Source organism: Tachyglossus aculeatus, chromosome 12 (genome assembly GCF_015852505.1).
Source record: "Tachyglossus aculeatus isolate mTacAcu1 chromosome 12, mTacAcu1.pri, whole genome shotgun sequence".
NCBI classification, from domain to species: domain Eukaryota; kingdom Metazoa; phylum Chordata; class Mammalia; order Monotremata; family Tachyglossidae; genus Tachyglossus; species Tachyglossus aculeatus.
In genome coordinates, this window is record NC_052077.1 from 13482274 (window position 1) to 13494054 (window position 11781).

The 11781-nt window shown below is 43.1% G+C and overlaps 1 protein-coding gene across 2 annotated transcripts in view; it reads left to right on the forward strand.

Annotated features, from left to right (window-relative positions):
- Positions 1-8119, forward strand: part of GRID2 (glutamate ionotropic receptor delta type subunit 2) — a 924709-nt gene extending 916590 nt beyond the window's left edge. Inside the window, exons 16-17 of one of the 2 annotated variants that reach the window (XM_038755327.1) lie at positions 4481-4548; positions 7014-7081. In XM_038755327.1, coding sequence (XP_038611255.1) covers positions 4481-4548; position 7014 — 69 coding nt within the window. In that variant the 3' untranslated portion in view covers positions 7015-7081. Of the gene's footprint in view, positions 1-4480; positions 4549-7013 lie in introns of both variants that reach the window. The other variant, XM_038755326.1, reaches the window with a different exon arrangement.
- The last annotated feature ends 3662 nt before the right edge of the window (positions 8120-11781 follow it).

Genomic DNA, 11781 nt, shown 5'->3' on the forward strand with positions numbered 1-11781 from the left:
CTGGTTCACTCTTGTGTCTGGAGCAACCAGGGATGGTGAGCTGGGTGAACCATCCAACTCCATCCGTTGCCACGTGGTCCAGGACTGCAGACAGGAGGGCCAATCTCCCTCTGTTGCTCAGAGCAGCATCAGATCCAGTGACGGGCATCAGACCCAGTGATGGGCATCAGACCCAGTGACGGGCATCAGACCCAGTGAAGGGCGAGGGCTGGATGCTTCTCACCCAGTCCCAGAGAGAGTGGAAAAACTCACTGGAAAACAGCACTGGAAAAACATAATTAGTAAATGATGCTTTGCATGGAGAGGAAGGAGCTGAGAGCCAGATGGCTCCAGTGGCAATCAGTACAGTCTGTGTGCATATAGCACTTTACAGACCACCAGTGTATGGTGTTCTCTACTCCAGACCCTTTAATGTGCTTGTTTGCCAACTTTCCACTGTGTAATCAGCAAAATTGGTTTGGGATGTTTGTTTTTTTTCTTTGTGAGGTCATTATTGCTGATAATTTTGGTGAGTTACACCCATTATATTGTACATGGTGTATATAATAATAATAATAATGTCATTTGTTAAGCGCTTACTATGTGCAAAGTACTGCTCTAAGCACTGGAGAGGTTACAAGGTGATCAGGTTGTCCCACGTGGGGCTCAGAGTCTTAATCCCATTTTACAGCTGAGGTAACAGAGGCACAGAGAAGTTAAGTGACTTGACCAAAGTCACACAGCTGAGAAGTGGTGGAGCAGGGATTTGAACCCATGACCTCTGACTCCAAAGCCCATGCTCTTTCCACTGAACCACGCTGCTTCTCTAGCCACGCTGCTTCTACATATACACACACATATACATATACACATATACCTATATGTGTATAAGATGTATATAGCTTGCATGTGTGTGTGCATATATGTATGTGTGTATATGTTTATACACATATTATGAGAGGGGAGGAGTGAGAAAGAAAGAGAAGGAAAGAAATCTGTCCTTATTTTTGAAGACATGAAACCCCCGAGGGACAGGGACCACCTCTAATACCCACCTGTGTAATCTCTCCAGCATTTAGTACGGTGCTCTGTACGTAGTAAATACTTAATAAATAATATTTCTACTACTACTACTACTAGTAGTACTGGTGATGAGTGACTGGCCCTTCTCCCTCCCCTGTGTCATTTGCAGGTAAAGTTAGATCCTTGCTGTGATAATGGGTCGCACCACACAAGGCCCGTCTATTTTCAAGCAAACCTTGCCATTCCAATCTTCTCAAAATCTTCGTTCAAGGAGAGCAAACCCTTTCCCTATTGCTGTCCACCAGATTGACCTTTCAGCTGCAGAGGTCTCCCAACTACCCACTGCTGTGCCACATTGCTTTTCAGACTGTGCTTCATAATGTCTTTAAGCCAGTCATTCTGGTGTCCTGGTTTGCCAGTGCCCTCATTCAGTTCCTCATTCTTCTGCTGCTTGGGTACCTTGCTGTTGTCCTCCCCATATGCCCTGCCTCGTCAAACCGGTTGCTATGAGCATAGCTTTATTAATAATAATAATAATAGTATTTGTTAAGCTCTTCCTGTGTATCAAGTACCGTTCCAAGTGCTCAGGTGAATACAAGCTAATCAGGTTGGACATAGTCCTGTCTTGATCTCTAATTTACAGGTCGAGGTAACTGAGGCATAGAGAAGCGAAGTGACTTGTCCAAGGTCACACAGCATTCATTCATTCATTCAATCGTATTTATTGAGCGCTTATTCTGTGCTGAGCATTGTAATAAGCTCTTGGAAAGTACAATACAGCAGACACATGGCGGAGCCAGGATTAGAACTCAATCAATCAATCAATCGTATTTATTGAGCACTTACTGTGTGCAGAGCACTGTACTAAGCACTTGGGAAGTACAAGTTGGCAACATATAGAGACGGTCCCTACCCAACAGTGGGCTCACAGTCTAGAAGGGGGAGACAGAGAACAAAACAAAACATATTAACAAAATAAAATAAATAGAATAGGTATGTACAAGTAAAATAGAGTAATACATGCATACAAACATATATACATATATACAGGTGCTGTGGGGAAGGGAAGGAGGTAAGGCAGGGAGGGTGGAAAGGGGGAGAGGGAGAGGACTCAAGTCCTTCTGACTCCCAAGCTCTTGCTCTATCCACTAGGCCATACTGCTTCATATACTAGTTAGCGGTCTGTGGTCCAGGACTTGGTTAATCAGTAACCTGGTCCTGTCATTTGATGTCGAGTGTGCTTGTTAGACGACACTAGTGGAGTAGCTCAAGGAGCTGAATGTGACTTCTCTAGTAGCTCCTGTTCTCAGAGTCACACATAAGTCTTCCATGAAGGCCTTCAACTGGGTGTGGATTTGCCGTTCCACTTTCCCCACATGCTGTTAATCTGTCAAAAGTCATGCTGGCCTATTTTATTACGTGTTCTGTTGCTCTGCGTATCCAGGCATCATTGGATGACATACTGCGGAAGTAGCAGAATTCAGTGCCAGCATTAAGTTCTTCAGTGCCATTGGAAGCTTTGCTTGTGTGTAAAGGTCTTCCGGGAGTAGGTTAGTATGTGGTCCCTGAAGAATGACCATAAGATTGTTGTGGGCAGAGAACGTGGCTACCAAATTCTGTTATATTCTACTGTTCCAAGAGCTTTGGTACAGTGATCTGCACATAGTAAGTGCTTAATAGTTACCATTGTTGGTATCTATAGATGTAGGGGAAGGTTTTCATTTTTGAGCCATGCATTTATCTTGTTTCGATGAATAAGTAAACAGAAACATCACTGGGAAGGAAAAATAGCTACTATGCCAACAATATTTTTCCAGAGGGGAAGTTTAGCGACAGAATCAAAAAATAAATTATTTGAGACTCTGCTGGCACCTGTGTTGACATAATTTCAATGCAAAAGGCCACTTTATCTCAGTTTTAGGACTGTGCTTCATATTTTCAAAGAAATCTGGATACTATAGGCTTCCAAAGTCTTGCATTGAGTTCTCTCTGAATATGCTGCTTTTAAACTCTTGCCACATCTGAGCTGGGTGACTAAATTACAGTTGTGTAAACCAGTTCCCAATCCCCAACATTTCAGTGATAATTTTCAGGAACAACAATCTAATTGTCATGTTTTGAAACAAGAAGAAGGAAAAACAGTGAATCCCATCCATGTGTGAGCACCCCCAGGTCATTGGAATATTACAGGCTTACAGCAGCAGGTCTTCCTTTCTCTCTGAGGAATTTTTTATGGTATTTGTTAAGTGCTTACTGTATGCCAAGCACTGAATTATGTCCTGGGGAAGGTACAGGCTAATCAGATTGGACACAGTCTCTGTCCCACATGGGAAACACAGGCTTAATCCCCATTTTACATATGAGTAACAGAGGCATAGAGAAGTTAAGTGATTTGTTCAAGGTCACGCAAGCAGACGAATAGCAGAGTCACAATTAGAACTCAGGTCCTTCGACTCCCAAGCCTGTGCTGAATCCACTAGGCCACATTGCTTTGTTGGAAAGACCTGGTCTGTGCCTTCTATTGTAACTAACAGTCATTAAAACAACATTCTGGTTATCTTTGGCCCTCAAGTTTGAATAAAATTAAATAATGGCTAAGAGGATAATCTGTGTCTCAGGCCGAGATTTTCTTAATTCAAATTTAAAACTCAAATATGGTCATCAGAATCAGGCTAAAGAAATAGAAGAGCACAAGCCTGGAAGTCGGAGGACCTGGGTTCTAATCCCGGCTCTGCCACTTGCCTACTATGTGACCTTAGACAATTCACTCTATTTCTCCGTACCTCAGTTTCCTCATCTGTAAAATGTGTATTCAGTCCTATTTCCTCCCACTTAGACTGTGAACTCCATGTGGAGCAGATACTTTGTCCAACCTGGCAAAAAGTAAATGCTTAATAAATACCATAACTAGTAATGGTAGTAGTTATAGTAGTAGTAGCAGCAGCGGTGGCAGCAGCATTTATTAAATGTCCGCTTTGTGTGACGCGCTGTAGTAAGTGCTTGGCAAGTACAGAATATTGAAGTGACACGATCCCTGACCACAAGGAGCTTATACTCTAATAATAGGAAAGACAAACATAACCATATTTACAACTAGAGTGGTTCAGAGTAAAAAAATTGAACCAACACACATACATGAATGCAAAGGAGAGTGTAAATAAAAGTTCAGCAATCCGAGATTAAAGTTCCTCATTATAAGGTGTACCCCACAATACAACCAGTTTATGGTCCTCACAAATATGGTTTGAATGTGATGAATGGTTGTATCGTGGGGTGTGTTTTCCCACAGATTAACGTGTTATAAATTAGAGTATATTTCCGATCCTCGGGAAAAAGAATGTGAAATTCCTTTCCATGCTTATGCTGTTAATGATAAATGTCACAAAACTATTGCTTAAGCTGTGTAAAAGTAATTGAAAGATAAACATTCTAGTTTTAAATAAATTTAAAATTGGTATCTGATTATGAATCTTTACAGAAGCCTACCGACATAGAAGCTTATTCTGCTGCTGGTGGTTTCAACTTTAATAAACAATTTGTCCAATAGTAAGTGCCAAACAAATACCACAGTTATTATTAGAGATTGAAAAGCATCCTTTTTCTTTTCCTCTTAAAATCCTCTGTAGCTGTGAACTCTTTCTGAACCTCTCTGCACATGTTTGATCCCTTTTCCCCATTAAGGTCTTTTTTTCAGTCATATTTATAAATTCATCTTCTTGTTTGAAAATTGACATGAGACAAACGTCCCGAATTTAAGCTGGTAGTGGAGAAATCATAACTTCTTCATCTGTCTCAGAATTTTCCAGCAATGCGTCAGATGGTCTAAGTTGATGAGGTCCTCATTAGATGATACCTCTGAATGGGATGCAGTTAACTTACCAACATCTGCACCGTGCCTTAGTGGAAAGAGAACAAGACTAGAAGTCAGGAACCCAGGTTCTAGTCTTGGCTCTGCCACTTTTAAGCTCTGCGACCTTGGGCAAGTCACTTTACCTCTCTATGCCTCTGTTTCCTCATTTGTAAAATGAGGATAAAATGCCCATTCTCCCCCTTAATGTATGAACTCCATGTGAGACAGGAATCGTAGCTGATCTGTTTATCTTAAATCAATCCTGGAGCTTAGCAGAGGGCTTAGCACATAGTAAGCATTTAATAAATACCATCATCATCATCATTATCTTTATCATCACAATCATCCATTTCTAAGTTAAGGTGCCTCCACATTTCAACATCTTCTTTGGTTAATTTCTCAGGGGTCTCTTCAACCCTTTGAAAATTTGAACTTTACTTGGGGCAGAGATTCCTCCAAAATCCATTCATTGTTGATTTCTTAATCTCAGTCCAGTTGAGTAGGGATTTACTTACTCATAGCACTCTTCTGAAATATGAAGCCAGTTGGCTAAATGTGTGGGGTAAGGAATCAATAATATAAGTGGTATCCCCAGAGTGATTGAATTGTGGGCTGGTTATAGCTGGGTCAGGCCTGTATCCTTTATAAAAGTCCCTCTCATCAAGGTGTCATTGATTAATCTATGGTTACACTGATCCACAACATCTCTCTCTATGTGTAGAGTGCCATACTGGGCACTTGTACTAAGCAAGACCCTGCCCCTGAAGAGCTTACCGTCTATTGTGGATACAAATATCCAAACATATGATAGATGCCAGAGTAAGAGCCTAGGTACAAATGATCAAACACAATCCAACAATGAAATAAAGAGCTAACAAGTGAACAGAAATACATGAGTCCCAAGGTGAGTGGCAGATGGGGTGACATCCCTAGGGATGTGGATCAATCAATTATATTTAGTGAGCCCTTATTGTGTGCAGAGCACTGTACGAAGAGCTTGGAAGAGTACAATACAACAGAGTTGGGAGACCCATTCCCTGCCCACAACGAGCTTACAGTCCAGAGATGAACACAAGTGCGGCCCATGAACACGATCGGCACCAGATGTGTCCAACCAAAACAGGGTCACTGACCCCTTGGCATAGGGGTCCCTGATTCATTCATTCAATTGTATTTATTGAGCGCTTACTGTGTGCAGGGCACTGGACTAAGCACTTGGGAAATACAAGTTGGCAACATATAGAGATAGTCCCTAACCAACATCAGTCATATTTATTGAGTGCTTACTGTGTGCAGAGCACTGGACTAAGCGCTTGGGAAGTACAGGTTGGCAACATATAGAGACGGCCATTCATTCATTCTTCCATCGTATTTATTGAGCGCTTCCTGTGTGCAGAACACTGTACCAAGCACTTGGGAAGTACAAGTTGAGAACATATAGAGATAGTCCCTACCCAACAGCGGGCTCACAATCTAGAAGGGGGAGACAGACAACAAAACAAGACATATTAACAAAATAAAATAAATAGAATAGTAAATAGGTACGAGTAAAATAAATAGAGTAATAAATCTGTACAAACATAGATCCAGGTGTATTTATTTATTTATTTTACTTGTACATATTTATTCTATGTATTTTATTTTGTTAATATGTCTTGTTTTGTTGTCTGTCTCCCCCTGCCAGACTGTGAGCCCGCTGTTGGGGAGGGACTGTCTCCATATGTTGCCAACTTGGACTTCTATTTATTTTATTTGGTTTATATGTTTTGTTTCGTTATCTGTCTCCCCCCTCTAGACTGTGAGCCCGCTGTTGGGTAGGGACCGTCTCTATATGTTGCTAACTTGTACTTCCCAAGCATCTAGTATGGTGCTCTGCACACAGTAAGTGCTCAACAAAGAGCATTGAGTGAATGAATGAACTTCCCAAGCGCTTAGTACAGTGCTCTGCACACAGGAAGCGCTCAACAAATATGATTGAATGAATGAATGCTGTGGGGAGGGGAAGGAGACAGACAACAAAATGAAACATGGAGACAGGGGGAAGTGAAGTGACTTGCTCAGGGGCGCCCCGTCGAATACCACCCCACGTTTTCTGGAAGCGGCGCGGTGGATCGCCGCCGCGCCGGTGGGAACTGATGGGTTTCCCCTTCCTCTCCCCCAGGACGACAAGGAGATGGACTTGGAGCAGCTCCACCGGCGAGTGAACAGCCTGTGCACCGACGATGACAGTCCCCATAAACAGTTCTCCACCTCGTCCATTGACTTGACTCCCCTGGACATGGACACTCTGCCCACGCGCCAGGCCCTGGAGCAGATCAGCGACTTCAGGAACACTCACATCACCACCACCACCTTCATCCCAGAGCAGATCCAGACTCTCAGCCGCACTCTCTCCGCCAAAGCGGCCTCTGGGTTCTCTTTCGGCAACATGCCGGAGCACCGAACGGGCCCTTTCAGACACAGAGCACCCAACGGGGGCTTTTTCCGCAGCCCCATCAAGACCATGTCCTCCATTCCGTACCAGCCGACCCCCACGCTCGGTCTCAACCTGGGCAGCAGTGACCCAGACCGAGGAACCTCCATCTGAACGGCAAAGTTTCTTCCCTGTTTCTGTCTAGGACTCCCTTCGCAAGGAGCAGCTGGAGTGTTGTGGGACTAACAAGGATGTAACTTTGAAAAAAAAAATCAGGATTCTCAGTAACTTCTCTCCCTCTGTCAATCTGTCTCTCACTCGCTTTCTCTCCATTCTCCTTGGCTCTTTTTATTTATCTCCACCTCCTGCCACCCATCCCCTTGCTGTTTTGTTAGTTAGACACCTCCCCCTCCCCTCTCCGCCCTCCACAAATGCAGTCTACTGTAACAATCTTCTGTTAGCACCCCCTTCATTCACTGTGCTTTAAGTATAGGATGCGTGTGCTGAACACCCTTTCGCATCAGGGCCTCTGTGACGTCTCTGTCCGTTTCCACCGCCACCACAAACGATTGCAATAACCTCACCCGCTTTCCAACCGTCCAGCTTCCTCCTCCCAGAACTTTTCCGCTGCTGTGGGTCCTCGCCTGTGGGCCAAGAACGAGCCCTGCAGGGTAGAAAGACGATTCAGGCCGCAAAACGTGAGAATGCAATTTTGTAGGATTACAAAAAAGCCATTACTATGCCAGTAAAGACTACAGTTCGATCGACTTCTGCACTGCAACAGTGCATATGACCATTATGTGATTGTATAGTGTTAAAAGCTTTTTCTTATGTATAGTAAACTTTATCATATGGCAGAAGCCTCTGTTGTGTTAAATAAATTACTATCTCATATATATATACATATATATGCATCTAAATATTTGTATATATGTATATATATACATAGATGACGGCGGCCATTGCTATTTATGATTCACCTAATAAGGCTTTAGTTCAAAATGTGTGGAATACAGGAAAGATGTACAGTGCAGGGGATATATTTTCAGTTGGAAACTTCGGATTGCTTTCATCTTCTGGCTTCGTCGACTGCCACCCGAGTTATTTTACACGTTTCGAATTAGAGCATCCAGGAGCAACGTGACGTTGCTACCTCGGTGTTAACACCCCGGAATCGATTTTGCCTTTTCTATCCGGGGGTGTGTGAAGCTAGCCTTGATCATTTTACGTTAATTAGCAAGCCGGGAAATTCTAATGTAACTCTCTAAGAGTTTAAGTATAGATCATTGAAGGTTAATAAATTCTCTTCCAAAGTAGTTCAGCCAGTCAGTACAGTCATTGTGTGAGGGGGTGAAGCCCTCGAGGACATTGATGTGGCCTTAATGACCATCACGTATTATCCAAAACCCCCTGACTAGTCCCCCCTCCTCCCTCACTGGCACCCTTTCTGGCTTAGTTCAATTTAGAGGAGCCGCGCGTTTTTGACATTAGTGCCGAGCGTCTAGGGAGACAGCCAAGACCATGCCGGCTGGAGCACACACAACCCTTTTAAAGTAACGTTCTTGCTTGTTAGAGATGTAGAGTGAGCTTTCAGTTTGTAATCCTTAAGACTAAACTGCGATAAGTAGGGAGCAAGCAACTTATCCTGTGTTTTTCTCGCAGCCATCCCCTTATTTTACTCAGATTCAGTCTGTGGTTAGGGTGGATATAGGCTCAGCCTTCGTGGTTTGCTTTAGGAGCAATTAGAAGGGATACTCTTCAGATGTAATCTATTTTGATGCAAATTCTGTTCTGGAGAAGCATCTTCTACTGTCACTGTTTTTGTACTAAATCTTCAAATATTGTCTACTGTGTAAGGCGGAACGATTTCCTGCAAAAGGCCAGGGGAACGAGAATCTGAGCGCATGCACACCTTGTTTCCCCTTGTAACATTCACGATCTCATACCAACTCGGAGTAAAGACTCTTCACAACAAGCTATGTAGGGACAGACCAGATGTTGCCGTGGTTTTAGCTATAAACAAACCGTTAACTCTGTACGATATTTAAAATAGGCCTATTTTAATGTGCTGCCTATTATACAAATACACAAACCACTTTTTGGAGGCCTCAGTTACAAGTGGCAGAGCTTTCAGTGTATAATTTGTCTAAATAATTTGTCTAATAAAATTGTTTTCTAAACTTGCTTCTCACACTACCGAAGTTCTCTGTAAATAATGTGGACAGTGAAAACATGAAAGCCCCCGGAGCCAGTGAAGTTCAGTTTTGGACACATTCCCTGCTACCCACCTGGCCGGACAATAATCCTGGGAGAGGAAAGGGCTGCCCTCCTAGCTTGCCTCTTGCATTGACAGTGCCGTACCAGCTCTCGTGAATTAAACTTGTGCTTTCACCAAAGTGGGGGTGGGGGTATGTATGCCCTAAGAGAAAGAAACAAAAAAGCTTTTTATGTCAGAGAATTTATTGGTGGAAGGAACAGGCCGGGACTCCTCAGACAGAATGAGAGAATTGGGGTTAGTTTAGTAACAGCACATTTACTGTTCATTTCACTGAGGTCTTGATAGCGTACTAGTTAAGATGTATTTCATGCAATTGAATTTGGATGTCATTATTAAGTTTTTATATTTCCTTACATGGGCTACTGCTTTAAATGACAGTTGCCTTTTCAGCATTCACTCGGCCAACAGTGAAAACTATAATGCACTCCAACCAATTTAGGTGAAATCTTTTCTGAAAGGCTGATAGAACGATCAAGCAAGGTAACAGGAGCTTCCACGTGACAGGCGGTGCTAAACAAACTGCTCACCAGAGACAGCCTTTCCTTCTGAAACTTCCAATGTGGAAGTTGTCAACGAAACACGAAAGGGTAAATAGAGTTGTGGCGGCTTCTAAGTCGCCTTCTCCCAGAAGCAAGGAGAAGTGACAGCTTTGGCAACCTGGAGAGTCAGTCAATGATGAAATGAAATCACTGAGCCTCCGGTTGGGTAGGAGGCAGTGGAATGAGGCACTGTGAGAATCTCTGTATGCACTCACCAGTTTAGACTTCTCTTGATTCCTGGAAACTCCTCCTTGTGAAGCCCCGCTTTGGGATGGAAACAAGTTGTTCATCCTCAATTACGTTGTAAACCACTGACTCACCCGGTAGGCGCATTTAACAATGGAAAAAGTGGGGCTGTTAGTTTTTGCCTCGCAATGCTGATGGATGGCAGTAATAACAAATCATTGATGACTGATTTACTTAAATGGAAACCCATGTTTCCCCCTTCACCCCTCTGAGAGTTCAGATTATGTGTTCCTTCATTTCTCCCTTGCCAGTTGAGTCACGTTGGGAAACAGTGTGGCCTAGTGGAAAGAGAAAGGGCCTGGGAGTAGGAGGACCTGGGTTCTAATCCTGACTGCATTATATACCTACTGTGGTACCTTGGGCAAATCACTTTTTATAGTATTTGTGAAACACTTACACTGACCCAAGCACTGGGGTAGATACGAGTCTATTAGGTCAGACACCGTCCCTGTCCCACCTGGATTCACATTCTATGTAGAAGGGAGAACAGATATTGAATCCTCATTGTTTCAGTTGAGGAAACTGCGGGACATAGAAGTGAACTGACTTGTCCAAAGTCACACAGCAGGCAAGTGGTAGAGCAGGGATTAGAACCCAGGCCCTCTGGCTCCCAGGCCCGAGCTTTATCCACTAGGCCAAGCTGCTTCCCACAACTTAACTTCTCTGTGCCTCAGTTCCTTCATCTGCAAAATGGGGATTCAATAACTGTTCTCCCTCATTCTTAGACTGTAAGCCCCATGTGCAACCTGTTATCTTGTATCTACACAAGTGCTTAGTTCAATGCAAGGCACATAGTAAGCACTTAACAAATACCACTATTACCATTATTATTATTCTGGAGGGAAGCCAAATGCATCCCTTCAACTTACTTGCTATTTTCTTCTTGTACTGTTTTTAATATCTTTTCCTAATGATTTAATTACTTCTAAAATGAAGCTTCTTTCCTAATCAATCAATCAATTTTATTTAATGAGCATTTAGTGGGTGCAGGGCACTGTACTAGGCGCTTGAGATAGTACAAAACAACAGAATTGATAGGCACATTCCCTGTCCACAAAGAGCTTACATCCTAGAGAGGGAAATATATTTCCTGATTACAAAGCCTTTCTAAAGTCCTAAAGAAATACAACATGGCAACAACATACCTTCAAAGTACTCACAACACACTTATCAGCTATCCTGTACCCAGAATGTGTCTGTCACGCAAAACACTTGGGAGAGTACAATACAAAAGAGTTGGTAAATTTGTTCAAAACACTCAAAACACGTCCTGAGCCACATCCTCATTACACCTATAGCACAACCATCCCATAATTACCATGAGAAGCAGTATGGCCTAGTGGATAGAGCACAGTCCTGTGAGTCAGAGGGCCTCGGTTCTAATCCCAGCTCCCCCTCTTGTCTATCGTGTGACCTTGGGCAATCACTTAACTTCCCTGTGTCTCAGTTACCT